Raw genomic sequence first — 15,763 nt, 5'->3', positions numbered from 1 at the left:
AGTATGTAAGAGCTTTCATCCAAGAAAAGTTCTAGATCTTTGTGTCTATTCCAAGAAAGTTTTAACCTTCAGAAGCGAGTGATATATATAGACACACAGAAACTAGTGGCTGAATGTGTCAGCGACTGGGGCCTGTGATGACTGGACTTGAGTGGACAATGTTTAACTGTTAGCATTTACTGAAAATAAAGCTGTAAAGTACTTAGATGTGTTCTTTTGTTAAAGTTTATTACGTAGACTTCTAGTTTTGAGGAATAGTAATGTACGTATTTGGTTTAACCCTCCCACTAAACACAGCTAAAAAGATACATTAAAATAAAAAAAATATCATGAATGAATAAACTAGGGGTTAATAGGTTAAAAGTGAAGAGAAAGTAAGAAGTTTGAAGTGTAACCAGTGGAATAGCCATTTTTTTTTTTGAGGCCATTGATCCTGGAGAATGTCTTTCCTTTTGACTTAAAGTTCCTGAAAAAATAGGACCCAAATTTCAGGACCTGGATAAGACCCACCCAAGAGCTCTGCTCTCAAGGTGAAGGTGACCTAGAAATATAATAGTCCCTGAAGAAATAAAGCCTGAGATCAAGGTTTGAACTTGGTTTAAACTGACCTAGGCTTACAGCTTCTGGGTTCCTCTAAAAGCAAACACAAATTCTCTTTGGAAGAAAATTCATTTACCATGGGCTTCAGATTCCCACAAATAATTCTTTCTAACATAACCTTCTTTTTTTAAGATTTTTTACTTATTTACTTTTACAGAGAGGGGAAGAGAAGGAGAAAGAGAAACATCAATGTGTGGTTGTCTCTCATGTTGGTAACTTGTCCCACAACCCAGGTATGTGCCCTGACTGAGAATTGAACCAGTGACTCTTTGGTTTGCAAGCCTGCACTCAATCCACTGTGCTACACCAGCCAAGTCTTTTTTATTCTATAAATAATTTTTCATACATAATATCCAGCAATTGAGCTGTGACTAAAAAAGAAATTATAATGCTAATAAGAAAAAATTTAATGAAAATGTTACGTGGCAATAATTATGAAAGCAGCTAAAGCAATTCTCAGAGGGGAATTTATAGCTTTAAAATATATATATACTGGAAAGACAACAGAAGTTAGACGAAGAACAATAAGATAAATATGTGAATGGAAAGAGAAAAATGATAATAAAAATCAACAAAATAGGAAAAATATTCAGCATAGAAGATAAAAAACACAAAAATTATTTATTTGTATGCTAGTAAAATTGATAAACTATTGAAATTGATTAAGAAATAGATACATATTAACAAAACACATGTAAAAAGTGTGTATCTAACAAATTTGGCAAATATTTTTAAAAGGATCTGAAGATATTATATAACATTGTTGATAGATTTGAATGTTTATATGAAATTACTAATTTTTTAGAAAAAGAATATGTTGCCAAAAGTAATTCAAGAAGAAATAAAATATCTGAACAATATAACAAAATAAATTTCAAATCAAGGAATGTTGTCAGAATTGAAGATAATAATTTTATATTGATTAAAGGTTCATTTCATCAAGAGGAAATAACAACCCTAAATAGTTATAGTCCTAATAAAAAAGTTTTAAGTGCCCTATTAAAAACATAGAAATGAAAAAATATAGAAATCCACAATCATAGTCAGAGATTTCAACACCTCTCTCTCAATAATTGATAGAAAAAGTAGATAGCAAATCAGTAAGGCCACAGAAAACCTGAATGAGAGTATCAACCAATTTGATCTAATTACTGTTTGCTTCCATTAAGAGGACTTTCTTTTTAAATTTTAAAACATTTATATTTATTTTTTTCTGTTTTATTTTATTTTTTTCCATTAACATTCATTCCCCATTCCCTCCTCTGCCTCTCCCCGCCCCAGCCCCCACTCACCCCACCTCCCCTCCACAATCACCACACTGTTAGGTTACATTCTACCCAGCAATAGCAGGGTCAACATTCTTTTTCATGGGCACATGGAAAAATTATCAAGGCCAACCATGTTCTTGGCCTGGTAACAAATCTAAGTAATTTTCTAAAGTTTCACAGTATTGAGGGCAAGGAGCAGTTGGCTGGTGTAGATGTCCATTTCCCCGTGAAGGTGGTAATCACATGGCCCATATTTGGGCCAGTCTTCTCTTAAGTCCTGGTAGCCTATTACCAGAAATATATGAGTGAGGTTTACAAGGAGATCAAGGACATTCTCACATAGTATGGCTAAACCCTGCTCCTAGCTGATCCCCATAACTGTGAATTTAAAAAGCTCAGAGGCCCCGCTTCTCGCTACCAGAAATCCTACTGATAAGCCCATCATGAGGATCAGGCTTCACCTTTATAATAAACAATGGTTGTGGAATTTAAGGTTTCAAGGAAAATATATCCTCTGGCCACAGTGAAATTAAGTTGGAAATCAAGCACATAGAGATATCTTAAAAATCCCCAAGTATCTGGAAATTAAATAACAATTTTAAGTAAGTCATGGGTAAAAAAGAAGAAATTAAAAAGGAAATTAGGATGTATCTTGAACAGAATGATAATGAAAATTCAGCATCATAAAGTTTGGGGGATACAGCTAAGGCAGTAAACAAAAAGTCTCAAGTCAATGATCTAAGCTTTCATCTAATATAAATACCCAAAATCAATAAAATAGAAACAGAAAAACAAAGCAATACAGATCCTCAATGAAATGAAAAGCTGATTCTTTAAGAAGAGCAATAAAAATCATAAACCTCTATCTACATAAATCAGGAAGAAAAATCATAATCATTAAAAGGATATTTTATGAATGACTTTATACAACAACTTAGATGAAATGGACAAATTTCTCTAAAAACAATCTACCAAAGCTCACTAAAGAAGAACTAGGTAACCTGGATAGCCCGTATCTATGAAAATAAGAAATTGGATTTGTAGTTAAAAATCTTTCCTCAAAGAAAACTTCAGCCCTGATGGCTTCACTGACAAATTCTACTAAACTTTAAAGGAAAAATAATACTAATTCTACAAAAAGATCCCAGAATATTAAAGAGGAGCTTCCCACTTATTTTATGAAAGCCAGTATTATGCCAATACCAAAACCAGAAAAGACATTACAGGTAAACTGCAAACAAATATTCCTCATGAACACAGGCACAAGAATGCTAAATGAAATCATATGAAATTATATAAAAAGGATAACACACCATGACCAAGTTGGTTTTTTCCTAGGAATGCAAGGGTAGTATAACCTTGGATATTATGCAGTTTAACATTTGAAAGCGGACCGATGTGATTCACCCTATTAACAGACTAAAAAAGGAAGATCACAGGATCATCTCAAATAGATGCAGAAAAAGCATTTGGCAAAATTCATCACCTGTTTCTGATTTAAAAGAAAAAAAAAACCTCTCAGAACACTAGGAATGGAAAGGAATCTCCTCAACCATATAAAGGACATTTATGAATAAAGTAAGTTAACATTATACTTAATGGTGAAACTCTGCATGCTTTCCCCCAGTGATTTAGGTAGGTCAAGGATGTCTGCTCTCCTCAGTTCCATTCAACATAGCACTAGAGTTTCTAGCCATTGCAATAAGGCAGAATAGAGAGATAAATAGCACGTGCATTTGAAACTATAACATAATTTAAAGTTTGGGCTTTATCAAAATTATAAATTCTGCTTCTTTAAAGATATTGTTACAAAAAAGGAAGCTTCAGACTGGACAAAAATATTTCAAGATATATATGTGACAAAAGATTGATAACTGAGTTTATAAAGAACTTTTACAACTTCATAATAAAAGACAAACAACCTAATTTAAAATGTGGGCAAGAGATTTGAATACACACTTCCCATAAAAAGATATATGGATGGCAAACAAGAACATGAAAAGATGTCAGCCTCATTTGTCTTCAGGAAGTGTGCATTAAAACCACAATGAGATACCACTACACACTCACTAGACTGGATAAAATAAAAATACCGATCATATTAAGGATGTTGAGGAAAATCTTATATACTGAGGGCAGGAATATAAAATGGTACAACTCTGAAAAAAGAAATTCAGCAGCTTCTTTAAAAAATTAACATGTACCTATTATAAGACTGAGTCATTTCATTCCTAGGTATTTACCCAAAATAAAAGAAAGTGTATCTCTATACAAAGACTTGTACACAAGTGTTCATATCGACTTTGTCAAATATTAGAAACAAGCTAAATGTCTATCAACAGGTGACTGGATAAACAAATTGTGGGAATATTCCTCAGCAATAAATAGAGATGAATTATCCCTTTATTGGCACATAACACCATGAATGAATCAAAATAATTATGCTAAGTTAAAGAAATGAGATTAAAAAAAGAGAACTCACTATACGTTTTCATGTATATAGAATCCTAAAAGTTGCATGCTAAATCTTTAGTGACAACAGGTAAGTGTTTGCCCATGGGTGTGGGGGACCAGGGTCGTGAAAAAACTTTGGGAAGTAATGGGTATGTTTATTTCCTTGATTTTGGTGGAGGCTGTCACGGTATGGATATATAGTTGTCAAAACTCATCAAATTATGCACTTTAAATACAGAGTGAGGCAAAAGTAGGCTTACAGCTGTGAGTACATGAAACAGACATTATTGTTGTGTTATTATTTATTATTATATTATTTTCCACACAAACAACTGTAAACCTACTTTGCCCCACCTTGTATGTGCATTTTATATCTTGTTAATAAATAAAGCTGCAAAAAATTGTGAAACATGGTGTGTTCTCAGAAAAGTACGTGAAGAAGAAAGAGGAGAGGGAACAATAAAAGTCAACCTAAATAGGTTGCTGTAAACAGTCGTCTCTTTACCTTTTTAATCACTAAGGGATTCTCACTGGAAGTTTCGAAGCACTCCTGGATTTTTCTACATGGCTCTGAAATGATATTGAGGAAAGATATACTTAGATCAAACGGAAAAAATTTTTCTGCCACATGCCATATACATCAGTTGCTGAAAGAGGTGGGCATATACCTGAATTTTAATTAAGATCAACCCAGGCATCTGTTTATAAATATTAGAAAACTTGCAGGTATGACAATAACATAATAGAAGTGTGTTTATGTTATAAAACCAGTTCTATGGCCAGAGGATGATATGAAGAAACGCCAGATAAACGTTTTAAAAGTGCATATTTCAGTGTAAGACATGTCTTCCTCTGGTTTCTGTCCATATAACTATCACTTTCTCTAGTTACAGAGACTGTACGTGTGCCATTTGCTCTACAGACAGAAAGCAAAGATTTGTGCTCAGTTATAATTACCCTCTTTATTTTTTTCTCATTTCATCATCTCTCAACCCCACCCACTTCATCTATCCAACCCCCTCTAAAACTACTTAAATGTTTGCTTTTTTTTTTTGCATTAAATTGAAGATATCTTCTGTTTAAGTGATGCTATCTTTTATACTGGAGGCATAGTTAATACAGCAATTCTTTTGAAGATGAAAAATTTGTGTATATACCCAGTAGTAACTGAATTCATTACTTAAAGTAGGGGGAACAAAGTTAGGGGTGCAAGTCTATTAAGAGAACTCTTCTGGGAAACAGAAACCAGTCTAACTATTCTAAACAAAAATAATACAGGTAACTGCTTGTTTCTAATATCATTGGAAGAGGTGGAACAGTGACCTCTGGTTTTGATCCTTCACAGATTGTTTCAAGGACACTTTGCGGCTGGCCCACTGAGGCAGGCACGGCCTTTATCACACAACAGCAAGAAGGGGAGTCAGGAGGTCATGGCCCCTTCAATTGCTGTCGCAACACCCCAGAGGCTAAAGCTTAGGGACTGGATCTCTGCTGCAATCAGAAAGCCATCATATCTGCTGACTTTGCCTTTTTGACACCTATAGATCCAGAATCTGAACACTGAGGTATTGTAGCAAAAAAAAAACAAACAAAAAACCCATGTCTCCAGTCATGCTTGACAGTAGACATCAACCAAAAAGATCACCTTAGCCCCACACCTGCGATATAAATTTTACCAGATGGCAACCCCTGATTTCCATCCAAAGACTCCTGTGAATGTGTTTAAGTTCCTATGCTTTACATTATGAGAAGGAACCCTAGGAGGAAGGTGGAATAAGTGGGCTTTGACTCTTCATTGCTGGTGGGAAAGGCAGGAATAGGAACTCTTGAATAAAAGATGAAATGAGCCAACAAGCATGAAGACCTTAGAAGGCAATCACATGGTAAGTACTCTATTACTGATCCCTCTTATCATCTCTTAATACATATTTTACCATATTGTACCAAATAATTTTCATGTGTCTTGAACCTTTTAGTAGTAGCATGCTACTGTATAGGGCAGGAGAAAGAAAACAGGATATAATTTTTACCACTAATAATTCCTTATATTTTGCCTTGACACTTAGATTTGGCCTTACTGTGCTTTTTTATATTAATTTAAGGTGTACTACCTAATGGTGTGATATATGTATATATTGCAAAATGATTACCACAATAAATTTAGTTAACATCCATCACCTTACATAGTTACAAATCTTTCTTATGAGAAATTTTGAGATCTAAACACTTACCTTTCAAATATATAATACAGTACTGTTAACTATAATTGTTATGCTGTACTTTTGATTAATTTTGCCTCATTTTAATTCAGTAAACATTAATGAATTTATTGAACTGTTTATGAAAGACTAGGCACTGTGCTGGAAGCTGGGGAGATATCAAGAATAGCAAAAATGCAGAGCCTTGACCTTAAGGATTTGACCATCCAGTGGGGAAGATGTAAGCTTCAATAGTCACGAAATTCCATGACTATTGCATTTCCAACTCACTTTTGGTCTGAAGTATTTTCTCTATCAGTGTTGGCTAAAGATTTATTTTTGGCATCTCTCAGCTAGGAACTGTAGGAATTTTGTAGGAATTATAATTAGAGTGACACCAAATATGTGTTGGACATAATTAGTTATTATAATATTTATTACCATTTTTAACTACTAAATTGAGATCACATGGGTGAAAATTTTTATAATGAATACCTATTTCAAACTGTAAAATTTCACGACAATTTAAAAATCACTGCAGCTATTTTATCAATCATGTAGGTTCCACCTCCTCCCCTCCCCAGTAGTTTGCAGGAGGTCTCAGGAAATACTTCATAGTTGAGAGGGACTCACCGGAATGAGGCTGCGGGGGATGCACTTTGACACTGTTTGGGGCTGGCGAGACTCCTTTGACTGGGCTCTCCAGGGGTGCAGTACTGGGTGGGTAGCTGCATTTGGCAGATGGCATTTCATCCTTCTCTAAGTGGTTGAACTGGCCAACACCCCATGATGCTCCCAAAGAGTTCTCATCATCATTCACAGTACAGATAGGAACGTTATTCAAACCTAGGTAGTAAGGATAAAGAAGACCAAACTGCCAGATTAGGTGGTTTTCTTTGAGCAGTCAGCAGTGTCCCACCCAACCAGATGTTAAATGTACATAAGATGTCAGACTTCAAATTGTATGGACCAGAGGTAGTCTTCAAAGGTCAGTGTAGCAAATTATATTTGCAACGCACACTTCCTTACAATACGCTGCCATCTTACTAGCTTAAGAACCAGGCCCATCTTTAATCTTGGTCTGAGGGTTAAATGGGGTAGATCTGCCTCTATGCTAAACAGACCTCTTATTTCCCAAACTTTGATAATGACAGAGGGATTGTATTAGTCCTCTTCATGAATACCAGATTGAGATTTTTTTTCTGAAAGCATTGAGAATGTCTTAATGTAGAGGCATCTTAACAGACATACGCTGGCTCTTCTTTTGTACTGGCAGGAGGTGAAAAGCTGTTGGAGCCAGGACGGGGAGGCGGGGTGACAGATTGTGCAGGAGGGAAGGAAGGAAAATTTTCTGCAAAAGGACCCCTTTCCTCATGTCAGACTTCTGGGTTCATTCCCTTTCCTATAACAGCTATTTGCTTTTGGTTCAAATATTGATTTATAGACATATTGTCTTTTCAGTACAATGCTATGTCATGTGGAATTGGATGGCTTAGGAAATGGGGGCATGTAGGCCTTTGCTGTATGTTAATCCATGAATCATGAGAGGTAGTAATAGATGGCTGTTTTGTTTCACAGGAAGCATCCTGATAGTGTCTTTCATATTTGCCATTCTTCAGAACCTCCCTCCAGCACAATCAATCCACACCCTTCTTATCTATCTGCTCAGATGACATCCCCAAGGTCTTTGCTGACAACCCTGCCTGAAATACAGCTCAATCACGGTGTATCTCCTCATGCTCTTTTTTCCCCCATACCATTTGTCACCCATCATATCTCTTTGCACATTGCTAGGCTGAGCTGCCCCAGAATGTAAAATTTTATGCGGCATGAATTTTGTCTACTTCATTTTCTACTCTATTCTGAGCATCTAGAATAGTGCCTAGCACAGTAGGTGCTCTACGATTATTTGTTAATTTTACCAAACACAAAGCTTTTATTTAATCTAATACTTTGAACTTTACTGATAGTAATTGCTTCCAAATAGAAATGAGAATAACATTTTTTAATATAATATCACCTCTTATCAATTTATCTTAAATACCTAGGTTAGTAATTGGCCCAAGTACGTAGTGAAAAATTGATTATCAAGTGAAATATAACACACTAACACAGAGACAATGGCAAAAACTTCTTGCTGCCTCCTTTAATTATAAAAGGTGTGTGTGTGTGTATATACACACACATACATTGTATGTAATAAACTATTCAGATTCCACCTATCCAAAAGTTAGAAAAAAAAACATATAAAAAATTTTGAAGAGTTGAATGGAATGTCATTAAAGTGTCTTCTGAGTCAAATAGAACAATATTAAATGATTTAAAACTAGTCACAGAAATGCAAAATTCCATCCAGCAGTGAAGGAGGTTACCAATGATCTTGGTGGGAGTGCCACTAACTTCCCTGAGCACACAGACCATTAGGGAGTGGAGTGTTTGGCCCAAGAAAGACCAGTTCCTCCTATAGGAAGTCAGTTTCTGTACCATAGTGATCATTAAAAAGGGCTCACTTTGTGGGAGAGTGTCAAGTGCGGATTCAAATCTCACATCCTGCCTGATTCTCTGATTGATTGCAACCTCAAGTTGTTAAGAAAGTAACTCTTAATTTTTTTTGTCTAAGGTAGTTAGTTTAGTTCCTGATGAGTGTCCTTTAGCATTGGGAAGGTTTTAAACTAAAGATACAAATGATACAGTATCTTTAGATACTTTAGATAAAGTATCCAAAGCAACAAATTAGCTTTAGAATTACAGATTAAAATCTACATCAGAAAATAATTTTACATTTTAAGTAGAAATGTATGAAAATATGAAGTTGATAAATAGTAAAGAAGTGTTTTAAATAATATATTTGTCTATATTTGTAGGTCTGATTTATTTAACTGACAGGCATTATTTATAGCTTGGTTAGAATTTGCTTGTAAAAGATATAAAAGACTTAGAAATAAATAAAATATATTTGATGAGTAATTGACATTTAAAGTTTTTAAAGGTATATTAAGGTACATGAAGTTTTTAATTGGGACTAAATATTAATCAAAGACTTCCTTGAAGTAATTGTTAAAATGTACTAGATTTATAAGTAAAATAATAAGCTATAAGTTAAATTTTAAAAGTTAAAATAAAAAGGTTTGAAATTGTTAATTTAAAATTTAGTTTAAAAACAATAAGTAAATGCAAGTAATCTTTGTGCACAAAACTCTCCATCAAGAATGTCAAATACTTAGTATTAGCATTGTTAGTGTTATAAAAGTATTAGATGCTATGGCCACCTAATGTTTTGCTCTCTGAAATTGAACTCAATCTTTCTGGAAAAGTGTGGTCCTCCGACTAGTGTACCCTAACTAGTAAGGGGTACATAGATTTGGGGCCCTCGTCTAACTCCTCCCACTCCTTTACTTCCCCTTCAGTACTGCTTTTGATCTTGTCACTTTTTTTCCTATTTTGTTAATTAAGCCACTTCTCCCCATGGCCACTGTCCCAGCTCCTTTCCAGGCCACCATTATCTCCTGCTCTAACTACTCCTTTTGATACAGGGTGCAACCAAGGGGGGGGGGCAAAAAAAGACTTGGAATGGTGTCCAGAACTCAAAGTGTACAAGAATATTGGAGGAAATATTAAGATGTCCTCACCCCCCCCCCCACACACACACACAGGTGTCAGTTGGGGGAAGGGACAAATGGAGCAGGGCCATTGAGAGCTGTTTTGCATAGCAACAGTTTCACAGCAAACCTCTGGAATGGTCATTTAACATATCTATAACCTTTAACTGGTTTCATAGATATGTTAAATAGCTGTGGTCAAGTTTTGGGCTAGGGAGAAGTGAGTGGCTTGGAACCAGGATGTAACTAGGGGCTGATCCTCTGAGACGGTGCCTGCGTGAGAACCATGTGGCTTTAGCAGAGTGAGGACCCCGTCTTGGCCAGGTGAGGGGGAGAGCCATGTTGTTTTGGAAGAAGGCAGACGCAGCAGCCAGCCATTGGAGGGAGAGCCATGTGGCTTTAGCAGAGTGCAGACCCCGCTCTTGCCTAGGTGAAAGGGAACACCACACAGTTTTGCCAGAATGGAAATCCCTGTGGCCAGGTGAAGAAGAAAGACAGGTGCTTTTGGTGGAGTGCGGACCCCTGCAGCTTTGGTAGAAGAGGCCCACGTGGCTTTTGGGCGCTCCCTTTGGCCAAGTGGCCTGGAAAGCAGGAGAAACTTTGACTGGAACTTTGTACAAAGAACTCTTGCCAGTGAAAGGTGCCGCATGACTTTGGATTAATTGGAGATCTTGCCTGGACAGGCAACATAGCTCACAGTGCCAGCAACCTGAAAAATTGTCGTGTGCTCTTTTCCTGATTTACGGTACCCGGAGTTGGGACAGCGGGAGAAGGGAGCGCTGTGTGTGTGTGTGTGTGTGTGTGTGTGTGTGTGTAGGTGTATACCCTTAAAGACTTTGATATTTTAATGAAGGCATTAGGCCTGAATAGCATTAAATAAACATTTTGTTTCCTTTTCACAAATCTCTGGCATTGAGAGATGTCTTTCCAATTGGCAGCGGACAGAAGAGCCTAATCGAAATTAGTATACCGTCCTTGGGAGGGGCCTCTGTTTTCCGTAGCAGTTTTTTGGTGTCCCTCGGTGGGCCAAGTATTGCCCCCCCCACCCCTTGTTCGGTAACACTTTTACAATTTATAGCTTCCTAACTGCTTTACTTCCTTGCCTGATTCATCCAATCTGCTCTCCATAGATAACAAGAAATGTATTAAAATATAAACTTAACTTTTTAAAATATTTCACCTAAAACCCTTCAGAAGCTTCCCATGCACTTAGGATCACATTGTGCATGTCAACATGGGCTAAAATGTTCCCAGTGATGTGACCTCTGCCTCTTAGGACTCCTCTCATATCAGTACCCTCCCACCCTTCCTTATACGTATGTCACACTAGATTTCTCTAAGTTCCTGGAACAGGAACAAGACCTTTCCTACCTCTGAATGTTCACTCAAACTCTTCCCTCTAGAAAACTCCCTCGTTATTTGCTGTTTCTCATTTTTTAGGTATTGGTGTAAATGTCACTTAAAAGAGATATTCCAGGCTCCATGTTCTCAATCTAGATTAAATTTCCTTATGGTATATTCTCATACATCCTATATTTTCTTTCAGAGCAATTGTCTTAGGTCACATTCTCAGGAAATAGAAGCTAGGATGGAGATTCGTGTGTATGAAATTTACTGGGGAGTGTTCTTGGGAATAGCATGCATTTATAAGGAGGCCAGAGAATTGGGATTGGGCAAAAAGTTGAGCTGTGATGCAGATACAGTAGAGGCCTAACTCAGTTCCTCAAGGAGCAGTGGATGGCTCTGGAGAGGACTCAGGACAAGGCAAGAGGGTCAGGCCTTTCTAAGCCCCATTAAACATTCACTGGTCAAACTCCCATTGTGCATGAGAGCTCCCTTCAGCTGGAGAGCAATTCCCAGAGAGGGACTCTGTGTTAGCCATCAGTGGCTGACACACCTGGCAGGTGGGAAGATGAATGCCTTGGTTCTGAAGGCATGATCTTGGTAGGAGGTAGGTGCACCACAGGCAATAATTACTCACTAGAGTAATTATTGCAGCTTATGACTAAATATTTATTTGTATTTGATTAGTATAAAATATCTTCCAGTGAAATGTGAGCTTCTTGCAAGGAGGGGCTGTGTTTATTTTGCTTACCACCATTTCCATTTTCCAAGGAATGGCTGCCACATGGAGGTGCTAAATTCTCGTGGAAGGAAAGGAGACAGTTTAAATAACACCCAGATGAAATTGTAGAGCCATTCACAGATTTCAAACAGAATTTATAGCTACTTCAGCCATCCACTAGCTGTGTGCCCTTGAGCAAGTGATTTTATGAAGAAGCTATTTCCAGCTGAATTGTACGAAGTGGAAGTGGAATAGGCCTCACTTGAGGTTGGGAGATCAGCTAAAAGACAGGCTCAATCGCCAAGTAAGAAGGTGCAAGGTGGGTGGGCCAGGGCAGAGAGAAGAGCACAGAAAATGAAGACTGAACACTGGGGCACATCAAGTGGAAAGAACAGATGAGAGAGTCAGAGGGTTGTGAGATAATAAACAGGATACAAGGAGAATGGCTTGCTGCGTGCGGGACCAGCAGAGACAAATTCCTGAAGGAGATAGAGGAAAATGAAGGCCACAGCAAAATGAACAGATATTAAAATAAAGACCTATCTATTGTCTTGGCAAAATCTGAGGGCAGGGTTTCTTGAAGCCTACATGAGAAAAACATTGCATTTTATTTTGTTTTATTTTTAAACTTTTTTTTATTGTTATGCTATTACAGTTGTCTCAATTTTTCCTTTTTTGCCCTCCTCTGACAGCTATTTACAATAGCCAAGTGCTGGAAATATTGCATTTTAATTGCAACTTTTTTTCTATGAAGGCAAATATTATTAAGTATAAGTTTTTCTCTGATTTCGAGACTTCCGCCAAGATAGAGGCATAGGTGGAAACACTGTGCCTTCTCCCACAACCAAGTTTGAATACAACAAAGGTTTGGAGAAACAAAGACACAACCAAAGGACAGAAAATTGAATTATACGGAAGTCCGACTACATCTAACTGTTCAACGGGGACGGTAAGAGGGGCGGAGCCAGCAGCGAGCAGGGTCGGGCAGGACANAATTCTAAATATGGTATTATTTTCACTCTATGGTTTAGAGCAAATTAAGTAATTTTTATTCTTGTTCTTTATTGGAAGTGAGATAAAGTTAGTATTTCCCAAATGCTAGTTCTTGCTGCATGCAAATACTAGTTCCTGGTCAAACAAGTTTGAAAACATAAGGCAAAGAAAGCTAAATGGACTTTCTGTAGAATCTCATAGAGTGCTTTAAGTGATAACATAGTAGACACTGAGATACTGGGAGTAAAAAATTGATTAGATAATTATGACAGTTGTATCAGTTTCCTAGGACTGCCATAACACATTACCACAAACTGGGGGTGGGAGTTGGCCAGTGAGGCTCAGTTAGTTGGAGCATCATTCCACAGACCTAAGGTCATGGGTTTCATTTGAGAAGGCAAGTTTCTCTTCCACATCAATGTCTCTCTCTCTCTGTCTCTCTCTGAAAAAATAGCAATGATGCCCTGACCAGCGAGGCTTAGTTGGTTGGACGTTGCTCCCCAAAGCTATAGGTCGCTGGTTCCATTCCTTCTCAGGAATGGAACATGCCTGGGCTGCAGGTTCAGTCCCTGTTTGGGGCGCATTCGAAATTCAACCAATCAGTATTTCTCACATTGATGTTTCTTTCCCTTTCTTTTTTCTTCCCTTCCCCTCTCTCTAAAAATGAATAAATAAAATATTTTTTAAAAAAGTTTTTCTCTGATTTCAAATGCTTGAAAGTACTTGATATATCCCTCTCCTATATTTTATTTCACATTCTTCCTTGAATTATTTTATATGTATGATGCAATATATAAAACTGCCGGCAAGGGGCTGACATTTTATTTGTGTCTTCAAATCCCCTACACTATGTATCACAAGGCCTTGCTTATAGTAATATACATCACAGAAATATATGTTGAGCTAAATAGAAAATTTTCTTTGGAAATCTTTTGAGGATATCCCTGCTAATTCTATAAATCATAGTAACTGGAATTGAAATGAAAAAGAGAAGAGCAGCCAGTTCAGCTTCAAAGAGCAAAATTCAAAATGCCCATGAAGCGTCTAAGCTTTACACATAGGTCAAATAGACAGTTGAATGTAGGAGTCTAAAGTTGCAAAAAGGAGTCTGAGTCTAGACTACACATTTGAAACTATTTGTGCTATGGAGCGAATCTGAAACTTGTGAATGGGTGAATCTGACAAAGGTCGCAGTAGACTAGAGAAAATGCCTGAGGCCTCAGCTGTGAGAGACTCTAACATTTACTGCAGAGTCAGCAAAAATAAAAGCTGGGAAGGAGAAACAACAAAGCTAGGGCGGAAATATAGAAATAAATGATGTTACAGAAACTAAATTTTAAAATGCAAAAGGAAGAGAGGGAAAGAGGGAAGGATAGAGGGAAGGATGGGAGATGAAGGAAGTTAGGAAGGAAGAGAGGGAGGGGAGGAGAGAGAGAAAGAAGGGGTGAAATACATGCTTCTCCAGGGCTGGTATTTAGCATGTAGATGCTAGCATGGCTGTGCAGCTTGTTAAAATATGGAAATACTTTCATACCATTCGGCCATTTGTACCCTGAGCCCCCTGAGTGGCCCCTTTGGCACCACCCAGGCCCCTTTCCTAACAAGCGACTATTCCCAGCATGAGTGCCCGGCACAGAGGGGGCCCGCTTGCCTCTGCTTTGGCCCAGTGTTGGCATCTCCTCAGTAGTCAATACCTGTGCCTTAGCAGTGGTTAAACACTGAATAGCTGCTGCCCATGTTTACCCACCAGAACTGTCAGGTAGCCCAGGTATAGAGAGGAGACAGACATTCTGGGACCTTGAGTCACCTTACCTTTGATGTGGCAGACCCTCCTGGGATGAGGGGTGTGTCTGACTAGAAAACAACTCCCTACTCTAGCCATGCTGTGGCTGCTTTTGCTCTCAAACCGAGAAGCAGACATTGGGGATTTGAGGCTCATGTTCACGGAGTGTTGGTTTCCCCGTCTCCGCTGTTGTTGCCACACAATGCCTTGAGGTCCACCTTCTTAAAGTTGCATCTACTTCCAGAGGTGCTCATACCCTGAAATCACAGAATGACGATCATTCCGTTGAGGGGTTCTGGACATTTTCTTACATGGCAAACATTTCCCCACCTTCTTTGCTTGCCCTGAATTATTCCTGCTGCCAGGGCAATGTAAGGCTAATTTACTCTCAGACCAAATTTTTGTAAACATTGAAGTTAATCGATGCATGAGAGGATCAGAAAATGTTTCCCTTGGAAAAATCAAAACATTTGTGAGAAACTTACAGTATATTCTATGTTTAATTGCACTTAAGGCCACTTTATTGGCTTTCCAACATAAAATATATAACATGGTTATTACATTTTGATATAGTAAATTAAAATGATAGCTTTAAAATACAATACCCATGAGTATGCTTTACATTAAATTAACTTTAAATAAGGACCTTTCCTTTTGTACTTTAATAAAATCAGCATCTTAAATTTGTGTCTTCTTCTGAGGAGATGGAAAAATCTGAAGAAGAAAAAAATCCAAAGCGAAAAGTAATGGTACAGAGATAAACTGGAGAACCTCTGGAATGTTGTTATTTGCAATATTCAGTA

General features: G+C 37.5%; 1 protein-coding gene across 1 annotated transcript in view; it reads right to left on the bottom strand.

The window, feature by feature from the left end:
• Window positions 1-15,116, bottom strand: part of CUNH4orf17 (chromosome unknown C4orf17 homolog) — a 28,546-nt gene extending 13,430 nt beyond the window's left edge. The window contains exons 1-3 of the mRNA XM_037036264.1: window positions 14,990-15,116; window positions 7,154-7,366; window positions 4,828-4,892 (exon numbers count right to left, since the gene is read on the bottom strand). Of these exons, the coding sequence (XP_036892159.1) occupies window positions 4,828-4,892; window positions 7,154-7,366; window positions 14,990-15,116 (405 nt within the window). The remainder of the gene's footprint in view (window positions 1-4,827; window positions 4,893-7,153; window positions 7,367-14,989) is intronic.
• Between the last annotated feature and the right edge of the window lie 647 nt (window positions 15,117-15,763).

The sequence above is a fragment of the Sturnira hondurensis genome, unplaced genomic scaffold (assembly GCF_014824575.4).
Source record: "Sturnira hondurensis isolate 20B ecotype Veracruz unplaced genomic scaffold, ASM1482457v3 Scaffold0022707, whole genome shotgun sequence".
NCBI classification, from domain to species: domain Eukaryota; kingdom Metazoa; phylum Chordata; class Mammalia; order Chiroptera; family Phyllostomidae; genus Sturnira; species Sturnira hondurensis.
This window is presented reverse-complemented; position numbering and strand designations above follow the sequence as displayed.